This window comes from Lepisma saccharinum, chromosome 16, assembly GCF_977018435.1.
Source record: "Lepisma saccharinum chromosome 16, izLepSacc3.1, whole genome shotgun sequence".
NCBI lineage: Eukaryota > Metazoa > Arthropoda > Insecta > Zygentoma > Lepismatidae > Lepisma > Lepisma saccharinum.
Genome location: NC_139244.1, coordinates 11,740,859 through 11,765,772, shown reverse-complemented (window position 1 = coordinate 11,765,772; position 24,914 = coordinate 11,740,859). Strand labels below are relative to the sequence as shown.

The 24,914-nt window shown below is 40.3% G+C and overlaps 1 protein-coding gene across 5 annotated transcripts in view; it reads right to left on the bottom strand.

Annotated features, from left to right (window-relative positions):
• PKD (serine/threonine-protein kinase D3) overlaps positions 1–24,914 on the bottom strand; it is a 436,529-nt gene that overhangs the window by 399,660 nt on the left and 11,955 nt on the right. The window contains exon 1 of one of the 5 annotated variants that reach the window (XM_083137686.1): positions 9,348–9,435. The exons of 2 other annotated variants lie outside the window; for them this stretch is intronic. Coding sequence is in view for 2 of the 3 variants with exons in the window: in XM_083137683.1 (XP_082993809.1) it covers positions 9,348–9,407 (60 nt within the window). In the remaining variant the exon portion in view is untranslated. Of the gene's footprint in view, positions 1–9,347; positions 9,436–24,914 lie in introns of those variants that run through there. 2 more of the 5 variants (XM_083137683.1, XM_083137684.1) reach the window with 2 other exon arrangements.

Below are 24,914 nucleotides of genomic sequence, written 5' to 3'. Positions count from 1 at the left end.
TAGTTTCTTTTACCTTCCTAACAGCATATTCTAAGGCAAAATTAAAGAGCAATGGAGATAATGCATCTCCTTGTTTTAACCCATCATACCTTAAATGCACCATATTTAATCCATTAGATGAAGAAAATAAAGTGTTTAAGGGTATTATCGATGGGGGAGGATATCCAACTATTACATATTATGTCTTAATTGACACGTGGGATCTGGGGAGGAAATTCTGAATTAAATGTTGGGGTGGGAGGACAGTATCCAACTCTAGGTTTTAGGTTATGGCGGGTATTTTAGTTACGGGTGAGGGATTGAGCATTAAATTGAGGGGGTAACCAATTCTCGTGTATTACTATTGTAGACTGTTGCAGAAATTCTGGTGTGGAGACTGAGAATTAATGTTTTGGAGAAGGCAATATCCACTCTTCAATATCAACAGTAAATCTAAATCTGGCATGGAAATGTTGGTGGTAGGATTGACTATTAAATTTAAATGGGGTTAAAGGAAGCTCTTGATAAAGTGTTAAATCTTAGATTGTCAGGGATTTCTGTAGTGGAGAGAGAGTTCGAACATTAAATTTTGGAGACTGCATTTAGCGATATGGTATCCACACGGTTTCGACCCAGAACGTGCCAAAAGAGAAGCTGTAAAAAGCTCGTGACCCTAAGAAAGTATTGACACCCCATTAAATTAATATTTGCATCACTTTTTAAATATAATGCTTAGTGTTGGTATACTGCTTAATTGAAAGCAGGTGCATCATTTGGAACAAAAATATATCGAATCCGTATTTCTAACTTCTTGTCACAGGAAACTTTTATTTAACAAGTTAAATTTGCACTGAAGATAAAATCCACGTACTTTTGTTATGGGTTACTAAAATAATTATATTTGCCCTAAGAAAACGGGGTGAGGGTGAGTTATTTGAAAGACGAACCGTGTTATATTATCGCCCTGAGCTTAAGAATTTCTAGCTAGGGTTCTGTAATGTCTCGTGAAACAATAATTGAATCGGTCATACGGCTGGACAATGTTATTTGGTTTGTCGAGGTTGAATTTTCTATCTTTAAGTTGTGTAACAATTTGTGTTAAATACTCAAATTCTGAGTTTTATAAACCCACTCTCAAACACAATTTATATGCATATTTACATAATTTAATTGACTACATTTAACCAATCAATGTGCTAGTTTCAAGTTTTTTCGAAAATCGAACAAATAAAAAAATGGACAGTGTTAACGTGGTATTTCATTCAAATATACATAAATTATTACATATTCATCCAAACTATTTTGGCGGGATTATGATGAACGATTTTAGGGGCGGTCTTGAGTGATGGGCACCCCTGTTTAGGGAGCAGGGGCAGATCAAGTATAGTTTTCAGTAAAGCTAAGAAAACAGTTACTTTCGGTAGACACCCTGTCGTAATTAAATACTTTGTGGGGATTACGATATGGCTCGAGGGCGTGAATGATATGATTTTGTGGGGGGAATGGGCACTCCTGCATGGCAGATATCAAAGCCATAGTCCACTTCTTCTCTCCCAGGACTTTCCCCCTTGGACAGACAACCACTTTCCTCAAATGTCTCTCCAATCGTAGATTGACTGCCTTGTGGGTGGTTGTTTCCCATACCCTGTTCTAAACGACGCTGTACGATAGTAACAGATTTTGTGCTTGCAAATTCAATCACGCAGAAAGCCTTCTCCACCTGGTTGATTGATTGATTTAGTTTATTTTACTTCGCGGTTTGTGCCTCTTGGCTAATTTGCGAAGATGGGGATTTATGATGAAATTGATGAATGGACATTCACAAACAACCAAACCCGAGCGGGATTCGAACCCGGGACCCTTGGCGTCGCAACGCGATGTGCTAACCACTCGGCCACAAGGGTCCGGCCTTCTCCACCAGGCTAGCGGCCATACTGCTTGACTTACGTTAAGGGTGCTCACGTGATGCTGACGTGACGAAGACAAACTAAAAGCGGAGGTCGTAAACTTGAAGACTTTCTCTATTTAACAGTACTAAATGCTTTCTGATGTAACAAACAAATTTCAATTTATAAAGCGTTTAAACTGTCTATTTCTTTTAGGGTAACCCTGTATTTAGATCTTCGGGCAAAGCCACGAATAAGCCAAATGACAGGAGGAGTGGGGTCGGTGAAAAGGGATAGGGGAATAACGGATGTGCAGTAATCTATTATAAAGTCTGTTTCTTTCGCTCTTGTATTCGGGACATTCGAAAAAGATATGTAAGCATCTTGCCCCACACGTCCAGTCTTGTTTCGGTTACCTTCGCCAAAGGTATCTTTTGGCTCAATGAACGCAAAGCCAATCGATTTGCGAAAAAGCTAATACGTCATTCATAGAAGGCCTACGGTGGCCAATTAGAAGGAGGTCACGGAAATCGAAAGGCCACGAAAGAGAAGGGCAGGAAGATGAAAAACTTGCCTTGCCGAGATCCAAGGCCTAATTAAAGACTGCCCCCAGGCCACTTTATGTACCCACAAGCAGTGTTTGCTTCAATCAGGCTCATCGAGTCGCCTGAGCTTTGTCGTAGCGATTGACTCGAAGGGTTTTATGGCCGGGGGCAACACGAAACAATCAGCTCAATAATGGCGCTCCCGCAACAAAGAAGGGGATTGAATTCGAATGGAACACGGAGGAGGTCTGTAAATTGAGTCTCTCCAATTTAATATATCTCACAAAACTTATAAACACCCTTATCTCATTTTGTTTCGTTATTATTACCAGTGGCGCTGCGCCAGTGTTTCCCAACAGCCAAGGCGTTGCCAACTTTGCTATTTTTGAGCCAGATCTGCAGGGAGAAGATGACTCTCTTTTTCTGTCACTCGCTAGGTTCAATGAAAGTTTATCGTTATTGAAGAACCTTCTAAGGGTGAACGCTTCATTTTAGACTCTTACACTAACTGAGAGTTAGTTTTAGAGGCCACGCTGGGAGAGTAGCTGGGTAATTTAGACATTACGCATGCGTGTCTTCAACCATCTGAAGGGCCTCTCCGATGGCATAGTGGTATTCAAAGAGGTCCCAGGGTCGATACCAAGAGGTGGTACATGACAAATAGTTCGGTACCCACTTTAAACTGTAGGCCCAATTCCGATTAGCTTTTCTGTTTCAATCAAGAAGACTTAGGTGGGCAGGTCATGTGGCACGAATGGGAGAGGAAAGAAGAGCTTTCAGGATTCTTCTTGGGAAACCTGATGGTAAGAGACCTGTAGGAAGGTCAAGACGAAGATGGATGGATAACGTTAAGATTAGCAAGCGTTTTGGCAATTTTGATAATTTCTTTATGCCATGCTGAGCTTCACAAAAGCCAAACCAAGATACTTTCCGCAGATTTCTTACGTAATTTGATAAAAGCTTTACCTTATAAAATACTGACTGTGTAATTATTTGCCGAAGCGATATGGATCTGATCTCCATTTATATATAACCTAAAATGTCGATGGACCTAAAGGAAATCGGTAAGGATGTAAAAGATTGGATTGATCTTGCCCAGAATATGAACAGATGGAAGGCGTGTGTTGCTGCAGCCATAAACCTTCGGGTTTAAGAAGGCTAGAGAGTTACTTAGAATCAAAATGCTGGTATAGCGAAATGAAGTCATGGACTTCTGGGCTGTAACAATCCCCATGAATTTCAATCCAAAAGTGTCTGACTGTACATATGAAGGGCACAATGGAAAAAACACGCCAGGAGCAAATTCCTTCAGCAGGTTGAGAGAATTCCTGCTAATACCACGATGACGTTTGCACTGTACGTTAATATAGGCTTTCAATCCTATGGAGAAAACAGGAGCAGATCAGAGCCAATCAAATCGCACCGAACAGAAGCCGAAACAAAATCCCCTCTGTCAGGATGAAACAGGCCCTTCTTGAAGAGAGCATGGCCACCTCGGGAAATCTTTCAAACAAAACGGAAGATAAATGAGCTGCCAGTAGACCCAGGTAGCCGCAAACATCCTCTCACACACACCGAGATAAAAAAAAGCGTAGGAAGTCACAAAAGGGGCTTTTTCAAAGGAAGTGTGTCATCACGGCCTCGTTCGACGATGAAGTCACTAGTATTATAATCATCGCTTATGTCCCTCGTGTCCAGTAACCCTGGCCAGAAGAATCTGCCTCCTTCCAGACATCACAGTACAATCCGCTTCCAACCACCGCCAGGGCTGGCCCTAGGTGGGTGCGAAGGCTGGGGCGTACAATTTTCTACAGACCTGAAAAATTGCTTTTTAGTCTAAAATACACATGTCCTATATAATAGACGACCCCATGGCTTGTTCATTGCAACCAACAGAGTGAAATGGTCAATATTTTGCTCTGTTGGGATTTACAGAGCTGTCTTGTCATGGCTCTACGAGCGTCAAACAATTGGCAGAGGTGGGGTAGGGTTGGTGGACTACTATGTGGTCCTCCCAGCTAGATCCGAGGGATCCGCTGACCAACGACAGGTGCGGTCCTCCAATCCTATTGGGGGTTAAGCATAGAGCTGACAACTCTTCACTGTTAAAATTGCATGTTAAGAATCAGCAATATGTGGCCATGGATGTTTCCAAGGTAAAATATTGCGGGGGTAAAATAGTCCCCCATTCGGATCTTCGGGCCGGGACTTCTTTGGGAGGTTCTGCTCTAAGAATAGGATGTACAGTAGGAAAGAGGATATTAAATTAGGCACCTGGAATGTTCTGAGCCTTTGCCGACCTGGGGCATTTCAGTCCATAGTCGGAAATTTGATACTCCAGTAGGAGAGCCAAGACGAAGATGGGGGGATAACGTTGAGATGGACCTAAAGAAAATCGGCAGTTGATGTTGAGTTTATGCACAGTAAGGCTAATCGGGACTGGACCTACAATATAAAGTGGGATCCGAACCACTATGTGCCTCCACCTGGTATCGAACCCGGGACCCCTTGATTACAAGGCGACGACGCTACCAATGCGCCATCGAGGAGGCCCTGGAAAAGATTGGATAGGGACAGATGGAAGGCTTGTGTTGCTGCAGCCATAAACCTTCGGGTTTAAGAATGTTAGAGAGTTAGTTATATAATCACAATATAAACATTATTCCAAGTAATAAACAATTAATTTGCATACAGTGGACTCTTTTTAATTCGAACTTAGATAACTCGATTTTTTTCAGTAATTCGAATTTTCATAGTTCGTTTTTTTCGTGTTCCCATGAAGTTCGAATTACAGAGAGTCCACTGTATATTGAAGTATTACCTACAAGCAATAAGCAGAACATGTTGAACGTTAAAGCCAAGAATCATGGGATGGTAATAAAAGTTTCTAAAATATTGTTTCATTTCTGATGTGCCATTGGTGTGACCTTCATCATAATTACAAAACTAGATTGTTGAATATCAAACTATTATTTTACCTACCAAAGTGGCAATTTTCAATCATATACAATAGTATTCCCTAACACAATACTCTTTCGTTTACTTTTCATTGTATTTTGACGATGTTCTGAATTTACATTGATTCATATAAAATAAATAATATGTCCATTTCATGATTTTATTCTTTTAATAAATAAATAGTGCACGTGAACTAATTTTGACAAATATTTCAATATAAATACTTTTTTTAAAAATCTAATTTCAGTAACTTGGGATATTTTAAGTATCGAAACAAACCATGAAGTAAGACTAATTGCTTAATTGAAAACCAGCGTCCTCTAAAAAATTATAATAAACAGTACAGAAATATTTTTTCTCCTGGTGGGGAGCCTCGGACGAGTGCCCAAGTTGCAACCCTACCAGAAATGCCACCCAGTGATGTCCCAGCGGGATTTTTCTCAGGTAAGGGAAATTTTGGATCCCAAAATTACAAGAATGGGAGGAAAAGGGGGGAAAAACACACACAAATGTCAAGAAACAGGGAAATTAGACATCATCCTACAAATTGATTATTTCTGACTCACAGTTGCTTCAGTTATTTATCTCCTACTGAAGTATAAGCGCCTGAAATATCGTCAGAATCTGGAACCTATAGTGGTGCCTGCGAAGGTGAAGAGTATTGTATTGCATGTTTTGTTACTTAGCGTCGCTTTTCTGCCATTTTTGGCTAGTCGCGAAGATGACTATAACTGGTGTTATGATAACAGGCCATTCTAAGACTATGATAAACTTCACGTATAATTCAAGATTCTCAAGGCGAACTTTCCAAAAATTCAAGGGTACAGGCTAATGTTTTCTCTACTTCAGCCTTACACATTACCGCTTCAGCCCCCCCCCCCCCACCGCAACAGATATATTAACAATATAAAGGGTATGTGTGATTACAATGTATCCAAAAAAGTTTAATTCAATTAAATGGTTGGTATGTGTGTGTGTGTGTATTTAAGGGGCAGAGTATAAATACATTTGCCATTTCACATAGTCAGACTCGAAATACATACAAAAGTCACAAATGTCAGGAGTTATACTAATCTACGAGAAATAATTAATTGTATAATAATTTCAAATTCAAATTTAACTAGTTAACTTCAAGATATCTTGGAATAATCTTCAGTCTGTCGGATTGTTCTACAAAGTAAACTGATTGAGAGAATTCTGTCTTATTTTCTAAGCAGCTTTCTTTTCCTTCCTCGATAAAAATACAACCTAAGCTGTGAAAAACTTGTTTCGGGGCATTTATAAATATGTTTAAATTCAATGGGATTTGGATTAATAAAAAGTTGCCATTTTTCACGTGGACGGAGAAAAATTCACGCAGAATTCCCGGAGAGAATAATTCAGGCATAATTCCCGGAATTCATGGAATTCAAGGAATTCCCGGTGAGTGGCCACCCTGGATAACCCCATGAACACCCATGTCCAGGCAGGGATTCGAACCCAAAACCCCTGGCGATGTAGAGTTCTGTAATAAATGTTTCCAATACTGAGCCTTTCTTGCCCTAGACGCATTATATTATGTACATAATATGCTATTGCTGTAAATGGCAATAATGAAATCAGAAAAACATATGCAATTTCGTAAATGCATATAAGATAGTAAATGTATATAACGGTATGGAAATTTCCGCGTTACTGATTTCATATCAATCGACCGCATGGAATATATTGATTCACTACAACACATCTCCGTGAACTCAAACTAACAAAACGTCCACAAACAACATTATCGTCATAAATAGGGAGCGGAAGTTGATGACCTAAAAATATATTGATATATGACCTACAGAATGTCCTAAAGAATGGGAAAAAATGACGTAAAGAATGCAAAAAATGACCATTAAATTTGTTAGTTTCAGGTTAAAAATTGAAATGAAAAGGAAAATAAACAAAATTCAACCTTGCTTTAAAAAAAGCACCAAATGATATCACATGCACATTCAATTAAAATATGCAACGAGGATTTCCAATGGAAACAACAGAATAATTTTAAAACAATTTTATGAAAAAGTCATAGGTGAATGAATGAATTGGTGTAAAATGCGTTAATTTCCCAGATCTTTGCCTGGTGATGTAGTGTGGTGTGTTTCTGTGGCACTGTAAAGAAAAATAAATCCTGCGAGATAAATATAGGCCTATGTTCACCTTGGTGAAAAGACTCAAGAATATTACCACAATGAAAGAAGTGACAAAATATGACGAAACAATACACCGAATATTGCGAAAAATGACGGGAAAATGCCGAAAATCGGGGAAAATGATCTAAAACTTGATAATTGGCAAAAGAAAATGCAAAAAAAAAAAAGCACTTTAAAATTACCTTTTTTGGGTTCTAGACGAAGTGTAATATTGTGTATATTTAATGGGCATCGTGTCCGAGATGTCAGAAAAAAGATGACATTTCATCAACTTCCGCTCCCTAGTAATAAACCAGGAAGTTTTCTGCTTGTAGCGGAGGTACAGAGTGAAGGTTACTTCGATTGACTTTTAACAGTAAATAAAATATTAGTTGTATTACACAGGGGCTAACACAGACTGGATTTTACTTTGGCAATAATCACTAGCGAGGTGTAAGGGGTGACTTTCCACGTATAGTGGAACCACGAGCAAAACAACCTGCGCAGACCCGCAACTCCTGTGCACCGTACCCCCGCGAGTAGGGGAGGGGGGAGAGTGGACCATGCTTCCTTATGGCCCGAGATGGAGGGAATAAGAGAAAGCTGCGCGGGGACTTTTCGTCCCAAGGTTTTTTCCCTTGTGGTCGATCTATAGTACACCCAATTGTCAATCTCACTTCCACGTAGTACACCCTCGACTGCACTTTGCAGACGAACGAGGCTCTGGCGACTGGCCCTATTGTGTGTTGTCCTGTTTTTGTCCTTATGTGTGCTGAGTGCCTATCTACAGCCTCAGCTTTTAACGGAAGTCAGAAAATTTTAAGATTTTACTTATGCAACGTTAGAGTTGCTCTTTGTAAAGATAAGGGGCTGGACCCTGTATAATGTGACGGGTGCGAAATAGCCTAAGTGCTGACGCACCCAATATTTTAAATTCAAATTTAAATTCAATAATCACTAGCGAAAATTAAAGAAGAGATTGCTATTATCATTGGCACATATGGCCGCTTTTACTTTTACACCCTTGAAAGTATATGAGGAAAAACTCTCTTATGACACCTCTCTTACTTTGAAGTTTGAAAAGGGATGTAAAGAGCCCTTTGGGAAAGGTTAAAAGAGGAACGTTTTAAAGAGACCTGCACAGGACATAAACAATACATTAGGGGTCTCCCCGATGGCACAGTGGTAGTGTCGTCGCCTTGTAATGGGGCCGTTTACCCACTGTAACCCCTCGAAAATTACGCAGATTTTTTTTAATCGACAGATTTCAATGTTTTACGTAATGTAAAAGTGGTTCCAGCTTTAGGACAGAGCAAATAACGGAGACATTTGATCCCAAAGAATGGCTCACGTAAGTTCACTTTCTCCAGGGGGTACAGTGTGTCCAAGGAGGAAACGACAGAAAAATGAGATGCGGAAGGTGTAGTTGACTAGGGATGGACGATATCAACAATTTGATATCGCGACATATCGTCACAAACTATATATTTTTTCCTATCGTGATATCGGCGATATATCGTTTCCACGATATATATCGCCAAATATCGTGACCATATATCGCTGACACGATACATATCGCTAAAATATCGTGACGATATATAGCAAACACGATATATCGCCAAAATATCGTCTAGTTGATATCGCCTGGACGATATATCGCCCAACACTACTGTTGACCTAAATACGAGGGGTGCCTCCCCCTTCCACCACCGAAAAACCATGTGGAAACAACAAAATCCGATTGGCTTTCAATGAAGCATGCTGGTAGCGAAAAAATTACGTCACAAGTTGAGAGGGGTTTAAAAAAAGCTATAAAAACATACCTGACCGTTGGTCGGCTGCTCTCCGGAATTCGAGGTGTGAAACCAAAACCACGTCTTCATGCTAACGGTGCCTCGGCGTCTGATCACGTATCACTCACACGTTCCTAGCAGAACGCACAACACAAGTAACGAACCGGCCTCCATACGAGCACGTACGGCTACTGAATGCAGCCAACTAGTTTCAGCAGAAAAAGGCTATGGAGGACGGCTACCTTCTGCTGGAAGCAACCGGTCCACTCCCCACCCCATAAACTCTTTCGCCTTCGTGTTTCATCATACAAGGCGTACTCCACCAAGGTCGTTTGGCCGTAACGTACACAAAACACGGTCGCGCTAAACCGAAAGGCAACATTTTTTGGCAAGGGTGATTTTACGCGTGCTAAGGAAATGGGGCGATATCGGACCTGCGTTTAATAAGGCCGTTAAAAATGGTGGAATTGATTGAATTTGTTTATTTTACTTCGTTTGAATGCATGAATGGATTTATTTTACTTCGCGTTTCTGCCACTTCTGGCTAATTGCGAATATGAATGGTGATAATCACATTCACAAACACACATGGACTACACATAACAAAAGTACCACACAGGATTATACTGCCCTAGAGTCCACACGCCAGAGCCCCGTTGGCCTGCAAAATGCAGTCCGGTGTGTAGTAGGTGAAAGTGAGGTTGACATTTGGGTGTTTTAAGAAAGGGTTTTTGGTTCGATACCCGGTGAAAGCACATTGCACCACTGGCGTATACTGAGTCCAAGATATGGGCTATGTCACTATGTCACGTGGTCCTAGGCTATCAATAGAAATAAGTTTACCAACTCCTATAAGAAATCAGGTTGCCAACTCATAAGAAATCAGGTTGCCAACTCATAAGAAATCAGATTGCCAACTCATAAGAAATCAGGTTGCCAACTCATAGGAATCAGGTTGCCAACTCATAGGAAATCAGGTTGCCAACTCATAAGAAATCAGGTTGCCAACTCATAAGAAATCAGGTTGCCAACTCATACGAAATCAGGTTGCTAACTCATAAGAAATCAGATTGCCAACTCATAGGAAATCAGGTTACCAACTCATAGGAAATCAGGTTGCCAACTCATAAGAAATCAGGTTGCCAACTCATAGGAAATCAGGTTGCCAACACATAAGAAATCAGGTTGCCAACTCATAGGAAATCAGGTTGCCAACTAATAAGAAATCAGGTTGCCAACTCATAAGAAATCAGGTTGCAAACTCCAGAATCAGCATCTCACTGATATGACTAATATTATTCACAATTTCTGATCCATTTTTCTCCTGTATTTTATTCTCTACACTTCAGGCTTCGCAGATAGCCTAGAATATACGCTCCTGGAGCCGACCTCCGTGACGGAATGGTTAGCACAGCGCGCAACTAGGGTTCGAATCCCGAATCTAGGACAATTTCGATGGCGGACATTTGCAATGACGCCAAAATCATGGACAATCGCGACGATCAGACCTAACCTAACCAAAGGCTCCACAGAACTAATATTGCTGTAGAAGGTTGGAACAACGAAACAAATAGATGGCTTGGAAGACCGCATCCAAAAATTCATGTTCTGGCCTGCCTGAAAAGCCAAGCAGATGACACATACATCAAGTACATGCGGATGGAACTTAATCTAGAAGGTCAGAAAGGAAGAAGCGTGACATTAAAACCGACGAGAGATTTGGAAAGTGTATTCGCACATATAAGCAAACTGACGAGTGACATCCAAAAGTTTCTGTTGGTTCTAGCCCATGTTCAAAAACTTGATTGAACCAATTGCCAGCCAAGTTCGACGAAGAACTTCCGTGCTGACAAGAAATAAGAGAAGAGAGAAAAGTAATAACAAAAATACGAAAATGAGGAAATAGTTATGAATGACGATGTGTGGAGTAACACTGACTTTAATTCGAAATTATTAATATTTCACATAATTCTCTTGTAAGAGGTATTATACGGGGTGTTAAGTCAACTTTCAATTTGATAAAAGAATTTGATACCTCGAATCCCGTCCTGGGCATGGATAATTTTTGTGAGTGTTCTTTCATCATATCATTACTCATCCTCATCTTCACGATTAGCAAAAATTGGCACATCCATGCCTTAACCAGGGTCCGAACATGGGTTCTCTGGCTTCGTAGCCCCACACTAATGATCATTTTTCCAAAGCCAAAAAGTCCAATTTTAGCCAGATAGGCTAAGCGAGACTAAACTGGAATGAAAAGCACTTGAAACGAAACTTTTTTTCCTCCTCCACCCACTGCACAATATTTGATTCATTCGCCGCAACCGAATTGCGCACACTTTAGATCCAGGATTGCGCACAAATCTGACTGACCTGTTTTGCGCACAGATTTTGATCGAACGTTGCCACTTTGATAGCTTTAAAGTCTGTGCGCAAAACTGTTTTTTTCTTTAGACAAGAAGAGAGAGAGAGAGAGAGAGAGAGAAATTAGAAATAAAATAGTAAATCATACCAATTTACTCAAACTCAAAACTTAGGTTAGGTTAATGACTGCAAAAACACGTGTAAGTCCACACACACACACAATAGCTTGAGAACATTTTACATCTGACAACATCGCCTCATTCTTTTGTGCGCAATCCTGTACATTGTGACAGCTTATCAGATACCACTGGTAAAACCGGAAAAGTGTGCGCAATCCGGCTGTAGCCGATTCATTGCTGTCTTGATGCAAACATTCAAATTAGCAGGAAAAAAACAATTTATATTTTTTCGTGGTTTACTGTCATGTTTGCTTGTCCGAACATTCTCAACAACTTCACCAGAAACAAATGTACTATATTCAGTCAAGGAAAAGAAGTCAGCATTTTGAGAAGTCAAAGCAACATTACAACATTAGAAACCAGTTGTTACATAACTCTTGGTGATAAAACAAAGGGACGAGGGTACACAACCACTGCCCCCTCCCACTTCATATCTAGTGCAGTAAAAATCGGACAAGTTTTCCGCCTATGCAGACATAATGTCAGTCGAGACATCGTGGAAGCAAGCCGGTGAACGTGAAAAGTAGACCCAATTTATTCTTGTTTCACGCCACACTTGAACCTCTGTAGATTAGTCGCGGCGATGATGGAGTAAAAAAGAAAGAATAAACACGATAAAGTGGCCACGACTAACCGAGGATTCGAACCTTGGAACCTCTGAGTAGCGCGTCTCATTACGAATTCCTCTACGTAGGTCTGTGCAAATTGCATGGACAATGCACTTGATTGTATCGTGGTACGATTTGTGATTGCATTACGCTCATTGAACCACGTTTGATCCGAGCTGTTGTTGTCTCAGCGTTTGTTCCGGCTTCCCCGATGGCGTACAGTACCGCCTTGTCAGGAACCGGCCTGGAGACCGCCATCATGACCCTCTGTTGCAGCGTTTAGCTGCGAAGGAACTCGCGGTCAAGCAGCCAATTACGGCGCCCACTGCTTGGGCAATAGCCCACAACGTTAAAAATCCGCCTCCCCAAAGCAGCCGTTAGGGAAACAAGGATTTTGTCAAAATAACCATTCTGCGCTGTGATCGCACACCGGTTGCTACGGCGACTCCACTGTAGTGGTAACATCATCGCCTTGTAATCGAGGATTCCCGGGTTCGATACCCAGTGGATGCACATGGCACAGTCGTTAGAATCCTACTTTAAACTGTAGGTCCAGTTCTGATGAGCCTTTCTGTGCATAAAGTGGACTTAAAACAACAAATCAAGCATAGCCTACAAGCTTTTGTTCTCTCCGCGTTTGGTCTAAATTGTTGCTCTCAGTGTTTGGCTCAAGCTGTTGTTCTTCCCTTCTTGGCCTAAGCTGCTGTTCTTCCCTTCATTGGCCTATGCTGTTGCTCTTCTTGCGTTTCGTCTAAGCTGTCGGCCTTCCCGCGTTTGGCATAAGCTGTTGATTTCGCAGTGTTTGGCCCAAGCTGTTGTTCTTCCCTTCTTTGGCCTAAGCTGCTGTTCTTCCCTTCTTTGGCCTAAGCTGCTGTTCTTCCGTTTTTCGCCTAAGCTGCTGTTCTTTCCTTCTTTGGCCTAGGCTGTTGCTCTCCTTGCGTTTCGTCTAAGCTGTTGGCCTTCCCGCGTTGGGCCTAAGCTGTTGCTTTTCCGATGTTTGGTCTAATCTGTTGATCTTCCCGGGATTGCCAAACGTTGCCCTTCCAGCAGAAATCAAATGGACGGGGGGGGGGGGGTTGTCATCATTTACTGGCAATTCCGGGGTGGTGGAGAGAGAGAGAGCAATGTATCAGCCACACAAGAATTCACGAATTTACATAGAGCATAGCAACAGCTACCACGAACACCAAAAATAGCTTCTTTAACAAGACATACAAATTGAGAGACAGCATGAGAGTGAGTAATATGATGAAGGGGCACTCACAAACAACATCCATGCCCAGGTCAGGATTCGAACCCGAGGCTCCTGGCATCGTAGCGCGCTGTGTTAACCACTGCGCCACGAAGATCGGCAACTTGAGGAATGTGGTTGGATAGGGTGGAGGAGGAGGTAGATAGGAGTGACCAAAAAATTCGGATCCGGGTTACCCGGTTCCGGAAATATCCGGATCTAGTGGGTAGCCGGGTCAACTATTACCCGGGGATTTCAAAACCCAGACTTAACCATCCCTAGCACCTACCGGATGCAATCCTACATGAAAATCGCAAAATAAGTGGGAGGCATCACTAAATGGGTTTACAAATGGGTCCACCCTCGTACAAAAAAAAAACAAAAAAACAAGCAAAGCTAAAAAACACGAAAGGCAATAGTGGAAAAAACATGTAAAGAGAACGAATGGATTACTAGTGTGCGAAAGAGAGAGAGAAAAAGGCATTTCAAAAACATTTAGTCGAGTCACTGGCTAATCCACCCATATGCGCATCGGCTCCGCTACCGTTTTCAATAACATGAAGGGAACCGGGTGGATATTGCGAAAAAAAAGAGGATAATCGTTTCGAAACCAAGGGGATTGCACCTAAAAAAATACATTAAAAAAATTGCAGTGGTAACATTTGTATAGACCCACTGGAGACTGGAGAGAATTCCATTTGAAAAATAGAAATGAAGATTAAATATCAAAAACGGAAGGATAGATACCGTGTTAAGTGTTGTAGAGCGGGATGCCTAAGTATTACCAAACAAAATTATCCATCAACTTGGAGTTGCTAAGAGCACCAAACCAGACCTGCCTAACCTACTCGCGTATCTAAAAGCAGAAATAAACATGTGAATAGGTCAGGAAGCTTAAGTTATGTTTATTTATGCTATTATAGGGTGTGTACCAGGGTGCGACATCATTTTACACTGGTGGGGGGGAGAAATATATTAATGTACAAACCCCCTCCCCTTCCCCCATATACACAATATACATATTTATAATATTATTAAAACTACAAATACATTATTAAATTAAAATATATTACTATTATTATTATTAATTACACAAAAAAGTAGCAAACTACTTTCTTTACTAACTGGTTAAAGATGTTAATAAATGATGAAATAGTTGAATGTTTTATTATGTGTAAGTTTTTATTTAGTTTTTGCTTTATGTTAATATAAATCAATCAGATTTCATAGTTATTATTATTTTGCATTCTTGTTATATTGTGCGTATTGATGTAGATCTGTTAATGATCTCTTGAGAGAGAAAAAGCATTGAACACTCACAACCACACTAATTTGTGTATGTTTTCGATATTATTCTTAGTACAGTATATTTGAAATTAAAAGTAATTGCTTATCTTTTGTTTGTTGTAATAAAATCTCTCCCACCGGAAATATTTGGTGGGGGAATTTTTGAGACAAAGATTGTTGGGGGGGGAGGAATTCCCCCCCAGGATTTCGCACCCTGGTGTCTACCAAAATAAAAAAATCCAAATTCTTGACTCTTCCATGGCCTTTTCTTAACCTTTATTTACTCCACCCCTACTTAGCTTAAGTTGGAAATTATCAATTAAGAAAATAAATATTAATTTCATGAAAACCCCTACCAAAAGGCCAGTTAGGATGAAAACTGAAGCTGTATTTTACAAGAGAATGACAATTGCTTTATCTAATAGGTCATCCTGGACTGCATTTGGCAGGTTATCGAGGCTCTGGCGTCTCGACTTACAGGCAGTATGATCTCATGTGGTGCTCGTGTTGTACACCCATATATTTTCGATTGCCCCTTCATCCATCTTATGTTATCACCATTCATCTTCATCTTCGCGATTATCCAAAGAGGAAGAAAAGTGAAGTAAAATAAACTCAATCAATCAATCAGTCATTGTGACATAACAAAAAATCTTGACCACAAGTATAATTTCTTGATTTTTTACTGACATCTTGAGCTACTATAGTTGATACTTTTCCTTGACTGGAAGACAGGGCCTCCCCGATGGCGCAGTGGTAGCGTCGTCGCCTTGTAATCAAGGGGTCCCGGCTTCGATACCCGATGGAGGCTCATAGTGGTTCGGATCCCACTTTAAACTGTAGGTCCAGTCCCGATTAGCCTTCCTGTGCATAAAGTGTACTTTAAAACATCAAATCAATCAAAAATTGACTGGAAGACACTCAGCATTAGTTGAATACGTGAGTAGGTTAGGTTTGGTGCCGTATGTACAGGGTGCGCCGGAAATATTGAGACGATTTAAATTTGCCAAATCTATATTAAACTTCAGAATAACAATGAAATCACTTACATGACTGGAAGGTAGATGCAAAAGCATTTCATGTGATGCCTATCTCTTGAAAATAATGTTACCCAGGTGGGCCCCATTCTCCCTCAAACAAACCTTTGCACCTTGACGTACAGCAGTCGCAGCCTTGTTGCAGGCAACTGTTACGTCTCACCAGCGGCGATTAAGGGTGGCAGGGGGGGCAGTTGCCCCCAGTTTTCGCCACTTTTGCCCCCGCATTATGCTAAATCTTATCTACAAAGGAAAATATATTGTCTTTGCCCCCTAGTTTTGGCACCTTGCACCCCTCTCCCAGTTTTGGGTCCCAATCGCCGCCACTGCGTCTCGCCGATATGTGACCATGCTGACAGACTATCTACAGCCAGAAGTGCGCAGGTTCGGTCTTCACAGGCCGTGTATGATTTCAGCAAGATGGTGCCACAGTGCACACAGCGGGGACATCCATGACGCTTCTCGTGGGATGTTTCCAGGAAGGATCATGTCCAATCAGGGAAATGTCACATGGCCTTCACGTTCGCCGGACTTAACTCTCTGTGATTGGGGGGGGGGTGTTGAAGCAAAATGCCTACATGACCCCAACTGACACGTTGGATAGCTTAAAGGAGTCTATTCGTGCTGCAATACAGCAAATTCCACTGGAGATGCTGCACAAGGCTATGGCTGCTGTGCGTCGACGTGCAGAGGTTTGTTGGAGGGAGAATGGTGCCCGCCTGGGTGACATAATTTTCAAGACATAGGCATGACATGAAATGTTTTTGTATATACTTTCCAGTCATGTAAGTGTTTTCATTGTTATTCTGAAGTTTAATATAGATTTGGCAAAGTTGATCTTCAAGTTGCTGTAGCTGTCGTTAGGCGCTCGTCAAAATATCTACCCAAGAGTGACAAGAGAATTCGACCTTGCAAAGAGGTAAAAATAAAAAGAAGTCCACCACGTCACATTGTAAAACACATGCTCTTGACACTGAAAAGAGAAAGTAAAATGCCAGCTCTGAGACTGAAACGAGGGGAAAGGGAGGGAGGGGTGACAACGACGTTAGATATGGAGTGGCAGCCTTCGAAATTGCAGCAGGGCGTTGCTGACGGGCAAATGTTTGTTCACTTTATGCTCAGATGGGCTCATCAGAACTGGACCTACAGTTTAAAGTCGGATCCGAAGTCCCGTACCGAGTGACTAGAATTAAAGTTACCCAACTCAGAGCCCTCTGTAGCCTGTTTGAGGCAAGAACTCTAAAATTTGGTGAATCCCACTATGCAGACCATGGGGAAGAGGATGGCGATAAAAAAAGTTCAATTTTCCGCCACCAGGTTGAAATGTGGCGCCGTACTTCCATGATGGGTTGTAATAATGACGTAAACTGCTCCAATTGGTTATGGATTTGCCTTTACCTTCCAATCTTGCAATAAACGAGAGATTATCTTCTCGCAACTTCCAGCCACTAACAAATGTCTTTCTAATTAATAACTCAGCTAAATCACTTAACGTGATTATTTGTACAACCCATCATGGAAGTACAGCGCCACACGTCAACCTGGTGGCGGAAAATTGAACTCTTTTTTTTATCGCCATCCTCTTCCCCATGGTCTGCATAGTGGATTCACCAAATTTCAGAGTTCTACGATGCCTCAAACAGGCTACAGAGGGCTCTGAGTTGGGTAACTTTAATTCTGGCCACCCGGTAGAATGTGCCTCGAACGGGTATCGCTCTTTAATTACAAGCTAAAAAAAGGGGAAATCTGTCGTAATCAGCAACACACTCCGGCCGTCCCTAAGCTCGGCTGGACCTATGAAGTCTCCTTTATCGCACAACACTTCTGCAACCTTGACGTACGTAGACTGACTTTATTTTTAGGCTAAATGCCCAAGTTGTTAGGTTAAGCTAGCTAGGTTTAGTTCTCTTAGCATAAATAAGTATTTATGCTAACAGAACCAGTATTTATGCTAAGAGAACCAAACCTAACAACATAGACATTCCTCGTATGAGGTCAAATGCAAGGCTGCAGAAGTGTTGTGCGAAAAGGGAGACCTCACTCATCGCACACTTCTCAAACAACATTTTGTTCAAACCCTTCCCTTCGCCTTCTGACTTCAGGCAAAATGCTGTCGTTGATAGGTTAAGCCTCTTAGCACAAATAATACATTTTTGGTCAAGCCCCCGCAAAATTGCTAACAGTGTATTTATGCTAAGGATCCTAAACCTAACAACGAAGTCATTCTGCACTTACGTCAGACGTCGAAGGGCGGGGCTTGGCCAAAATGTTGTTCGAGAGTGGTGCGATCACCTTTGGCCTACACCAGGACAGGTGTGTTCGAACTTTCGTCTCTTCTCGAAAAACTATGATATTCCAAAATCTGAAACATTACACATGCTTAGAATTTCTTCTATAGCATTCGCCTCACCAGTGGCGCAATCTTAGGGGGGGCAGGGGCATAGCCCTCTCCCAACCTTGGACTGAAATGAGTTCTGGGGGAAGGCAAACATTGACGGCCAAGTGTACCTGCAGGGGGCAATTACCGCCCACAACTTGAAATTTTATGCAAATAAAAATACTTTTCGTAAAATTTTCTTAGTCTTATCAAGTTCAGAACCGTAGCTAGGGGGCGGGGGGAGTCGGCCCTGGGCGCCGAACGATTTAAATGAAAATAAGTTGTAAGATTGATTGATTATTTTTGATCCACCTTCCTGCACCATCAAAAGAGATGCATGCTGGTGCATCAAAACGCATCAGCTGATGCATTAAAGTGCATCTCGACTGAAAGAAATCCTCACTTGAATCAAATGATGCACTTTGGTGTTTCTTTCACGACATACAAAAATTCACCAAACTGCATCAAATGTGAATCTGATTCTTCAAAGAAGCTACAAAACACACTTTAGTGCGTCAATCGATGCATTATGGTGCATCAATCGATATGATGCATTTAGTTCTCTGTGTGCAGAGTCGCTCTATACAGGTACGTACTGAAATTATCCATGTCGTAAATCGAACGCTCTGCCGATTGGATGTCCACAAAATCCGTATTTTAAATTATCCGATATTCCTTTTGGGTGCAACGGATAATCCGTATAGTACAGACTTGATGAAGGATTTGTAGAAATATGACCATGACGAAGAAAAGAATATGTGGATAGCTCGTTACAACAAATAAACGATAAAACTGTCCCAATAATGCACACATTCGGATAATCCAAATATCCGGGTATCGGATAATACAGATTTAGGATATTCGGATATTTGAAATCAGGATAAAAAAATGTATCCGTATTTTGACATCCCTGCACACGGATTGCACGGATAACAAATGGCTGATGAATTCCAGAAAAATCCAAATTCATTTCAAAACGTGTACAATGTCCTCTGCATCATACTGCGTAACCAATTCATCCTTAAAACCTGACATTATTAGCAGACTCAATGACATTAAACCCTTGTGGAATTAAGGCATATAAAATAGCAGAGTCAACAATCAAATCGCTTCCACAAAAACATTCATCATCATAACGTAATAGGTATGGCTCATAGAGGATTTTTTTTTTTAAAAAATGTTATTCTCCATTGTCATATTTTCCGTTTCATTTCCCTTCCTCTTTTGTTTATTGTCCGGTAGTTCACGATTTCCACTAGCTTGGACAATGGAGCGCCCCACTACAATCCACGAACTCTGGTTCGTTATGTTTGAAGCTACAAGTCACCAAGTGGATCGTTTGGAATCAGAACAAAAGAGAGAAAATTACGATAAAATTATGAACTAAAGAATGGAATATGAAACGCACAAGCCGAATAGACGACCTCGAAATTTCGCGTCGACTAACAGTATCCTCACCGAAATTTCCTGGTTTTCGAGTCGTGGCCTGAGCATAGTATGAGTGTCTGTCTCTCCATCCATTTCATCTTGATCGTCGCGATTAGCCCTAAAGAGGAATAAAAATGACGTAAAATAAGTCGATTTCGGAATTACAGTCTCCCAATTACACCTCGGGTTACGATTTCTCATTATGCATCAAGAATTGGAATGAATTCGTGCGTAACCATCGCTTTTGGCCTTGTAATGAAGAGGTCATCGGTTCGTTTCCAGGGGGGGGAGGGGGGAGGTTCTGGAGTGGATCGGGTTAAACTTTAAACAAAATATGGCTACTCTTTTTTCGTTTAAAATACGGTTAAACTTATCAAATTTGTTGAATTTTGAGTTTTGAATTAGAAAACTAAGAATAAAGTTTATTTAAGAATAAAGAGAGAGGAAAAGATAGCTATACAAAAAGAGAGAGGAAAAGATAGCTATACACAAAGAGAATTGAAAAGATAGCTGTACACAAAGAGAGAGGAAAAGATAGCTGTACACAAAGAGCAAAGGAGAGAGGAAAAGATAGCTGTACACAAAGAGAGAAGAAAGGATAGGTGTACACAAAGAGAGAGGAAAATATAGCTATACACAAAGCGAGGAAAATATAGCTATACACAAAGAGAGAGGAAAATATAACTGTACACAAGGAGAGAGGAAAATATAACTGTACACAAGGAGAGAGGAAAATATAGCTGTACACAAGGAGAGAGGAAAATATAGCTGTACACAAAGAGAGAGGACAATATAACTGTACACAAAGAGAGAGGAAAAGATAGCTATACACAAAGAGAGGAAAATATAGCTATACACAAAGAGAGAGGAAAATATAACTGTACACAAGGAGAGAGGAAAATATAACTGTACACAAGGAGAGAGGAAAATATAGCTGTACACAAGGAGAGAGGAAAATATAGCTGTACACAAAGAGAGGAAAAGATAGCTATACACAAAGAGAGGAAAATATAGCTATACACAAAGAGAGAGGAAAATATAACTGTACGCAAGGAGAGAGGAAAATATAGCTGTACACAAAGAGAGAGGAAAAGATAACTATACACAAAGTAAGGAAAAGACATATAGACACAAAGTAAGGCAAAGACATCTAGACACAAAGAGCAAGGAAGAGGAAAATATAGCTATACACAAAGAGAGGAAAAGATAGCTATGATAGGAAAAGACAGCTAAACAAAGAGAAAGGAAAACATATCTAAATACAAAGAGAACGTAAGAGAAAGTAAGGCACAAAGAGTAAGTAAAAAGAAGCCAAGAACATATTGAAGGTATGAAAGATACACACTTTAAAAAAAAGATATAGGTAAACATAAAAGGGAAGACAGAGAAAGAGAAAGAAAGAAAGTTAAACAAAAGAAAGGAGGAAAAAGAAAGATTCAAAGACAGGAATAGAAAAGTCCACTTTATGCTTAGATAAGCCAATCGGAATTGGAACTACAGTTTGAAGTGAGTACCGAAAAACTGTGCAATGGTGATGAAACACGGGATCCACTGATTACAAGCGACGGCACTACCATTACACAATCGAGGAGGCCCTATCCAATCAACGCCTCGTATACACTGAGTTAAATAGGGACTCTGTAATCCTTACTTTGCGCGCCACGCTAAAATCTCACGTACCCAGAAGTGGAGAACACAGAAAGGGTCACATGCAAAAGTTGCCAAAACATTCCCACAATTCCAACAGTCAAGATTGATTTATTAATGACAAGTGCCGAGTGAAAGAAAATTCACCCTCGTTATAAACGCATTTCCACTTTTTTCATCCTATGATTCAAGTTAAAAAGGGGGGGGGGGGGTATTCGCTGCCAAGTTAATTGATCACGGATGTCGACCAATCATTTCAATTATGAAACTTTTTTATTATTTTTCCAACTTTGAGGTGTCAACGAATCCACTCCCTCTTCCTAATTATGTATATAGGTAGAATGGTTTTAAATTAGCAGGTTCTAAAATTCTGTTTGCATGCGGACGGGAGGGCTGTAATTTTTGTTCTTCCAATAATAGCTGTGGGTTAGCAATTCGGGATAAAATTGCAGTCACATTACTAAATATGAATTTTCCTAAAATGTTACCAAATAATTTAGTCAAAACGAAGTTTATTTTGACTGATTCATTGATTTGGTTGACTTTACTTCGCTTCTCTGCCACTGTTGTTTAATCGCGAAAAATCCCGGTCGCCTGAAAATTTCAGCCTAGCGAATGATATTTTGCTGTAATATTGACGTTTTTCATTTGCATCCACGAAACTTTGAAGATTCTACGTTCAAATTGCAGTAAAATTGCAAATTATTATTTTTTATCAACGTTGTGTACATTCCGTAGAATCAACAGCAATTTCTTACTCTTTGTCGCCCCCCCCCCTCCGCCCATCGCACCTGCTTTCTCATGGCAAGCACTTCATAATTAAACGCTCAAGTGATTCGCGTATTTTAGTGCCAAAACCACAAGGCATGTGTATGGACACGAGGAGTTTTGTCGTTGTGTAGAAATCAATTGTAATAGACTTGACTGCAACGTGATCTGGGGCTTTTTGTAAATAGTATAGTAAATGATTTGTATATACAGTTGGGTTCAATATTTTTTTTTTACACTGTGTGCTGTGAATATGCCAGTGTGACACCATGTGTGCTCAACAAAAAAAATCAGATAAACTGTTTTTCCCTGGGGCCTGATTTTCAGAGCTGGCACCCAGCTCTGAAGAATTTTTTTCGGGCTCTGTATATAAATATTTCGAGTTCCCTGATGGACATTTCCATTACCATTCTTTAAAATAACAAGTAGAGTATGTATTTTTTTAATGTTTGCGTGTTTTTGTATTGTTACATCAGTACAAACAAAACACGACATTATAATTTTTTGCACTGTTGCTGCCCGAATGTTAAAATCTGCAGCGACATGGCAGAGTAGACCATATATTAGAATGTATAGTATAATTACTCATGTCCAGATATTATTAGAATAATTAGATGAAGAAGATTTAGGTGGCCAGGCCATGTGGCACGAATGGAAGAGGAAAGAAGAGTTTACAGGATTCTTGTTGAGAAACCTGATGGTAAGAGACCTGTAGGAAGGCCAAGATGGACGCAAAGGAAATCGGTAAGAATGAAAAATATGAGATTGATCTCGCCCAGGATAGGGACAGATGGAAGGTTTGTGCTGCAGCAGCCATAAACCTTCGGGTTTAAGAAGGCTAGAGTAAGTTAGTATAGTTCTTCTTGCTTTTACTTGTAGATCCTTCTTTAGGAGGCCCCTTTGGGGCAAGAATTAATTACTTTTAATCCAATCTTGTATTAATGAAGTTAATGTTTTAAGATCTTCGTTGGATTCATGGCTTTCTTGGATCGCATTAAAAAAAACTGCCTCCTGAAAAACAAGCATGACACCAGGACTAAGATACATTGTTTTACTTGTACATCATGCACTGGACGAATATATCCTCCTAAACACAGAAGGAGAGACACTAATGGTACCTTCCCCAAAGTCTTACCCTCCCCAACACCGATTCCGGTACCTGATTAAGTTGGGGGCCGGGAGAAAGTTCATTTCTTGGTCTTATAATCCGAGAGGAACTCGGCTCAAGTTTCACTTCGGGATCTCCTAGCGCTGTCCCAATATGGCCGAATGAATATTTATATCCGGAGAAATGGGAATCGTGTTCCACCCCCGGGATCAAAAATTCGGACTTATAATCAGGAAAGAAAACTCTCTTTTCTTCTTAAACGAGAAGCGAGCAGAAAAACAAAGTAGGAAAGTCTTTTGTGTCCGCGTGTGGGCGGAAGAGAGAGACAATGGAAAAGTTAGGGACTAAAAAATATAGCATGGTGCTCGTCATAAATTGTGAAAGGGTTATGAGAAAAACTTTGCGCGTAATTTAAGGCATACTTAATTACTCGTTAAGTATATCAGCTGACTTGGTTTTCAGAAATTTTCACTCAACTTTTCTTTTTAAAAAAAAGGTAAAGCTGGACCAAGGGGGGGTTATGACCAAGGCCTGGCGCCAAAATCTTATTTCTGAGTACATAACCGTGGCTATTTTTTGTTTATTTTTTTAATTCAACTTTATGCACAGCAATGCTAATCGGGACAGGACCTACAGTTTAAAATGGGAACCAAACCACTATGCGCCTCCATCGTGTGCGTGGATATTTGTTTTAATTTGGATTTTGGATTTTTGTTGACAAGAATTAATTCGAGTTACTGCTGCATGACATAAGTATACTGCAAAATCATGTAGCAATTTAAGGTAAGAGATTACTGTTATTTTGATATATCATTATATAGGTATTAAATAAATACATGCCTTCAGTAGCGTGTTCTTCAACAGCAATAGTTGAAGTACAAATGAACAAATGAGGCTATTATTTTTCACTAAAGCCGAAATAAATGTGTGTACTATTTTCACTGGGTCTCATGTTTCGTTACTGTCAAGGGGCATTTTCATAAAACAGACACGTTTCTCTCTATTTCCTTGTAGGTTAGGCAGCTAGGTTCCGGGTTTGTCTAAAAAATAAACAATAACAAATTCTCAAAGTGTGCAGGTAAGGTACATGTAGAGGCACATAGTGGTTCTGAAGTGGCGAATACCAAGGTCTCTCAAAACTCATTTGCAGTGTAAATATTTTGTTACTATTTGGAGAGTTGCCCCAAAATATTATGCCATAGCTTAGCAATGATTGGAATAAACTATAGTATCATGTTTTTGCATTTCCTTGGTTTACTGAGGATTTTATTACGATAATTTTACTGAGCTTCCCAGCTAGATGCTCGCAATGTGCATCCCACTTTAGATTTTCTGAGAAGGTTTACTAATTTCATGTAGGTAACTTGAGAATTGTCAATTGTAAGCAGTGCGTTTAATTTTGGTTTGCTTTTGTTATGATGGAAGTTTACACAGTAGATAACTTAGCGTTAATTTATTACGAGACAACGAAACTTTGAGTTCTTCAGTTGTATTATTGATATAATCTGATATAGTTTTTTTTTTTTTTTGTAGCAGTCATTATTAGGTTTGTGTCATCTGCAT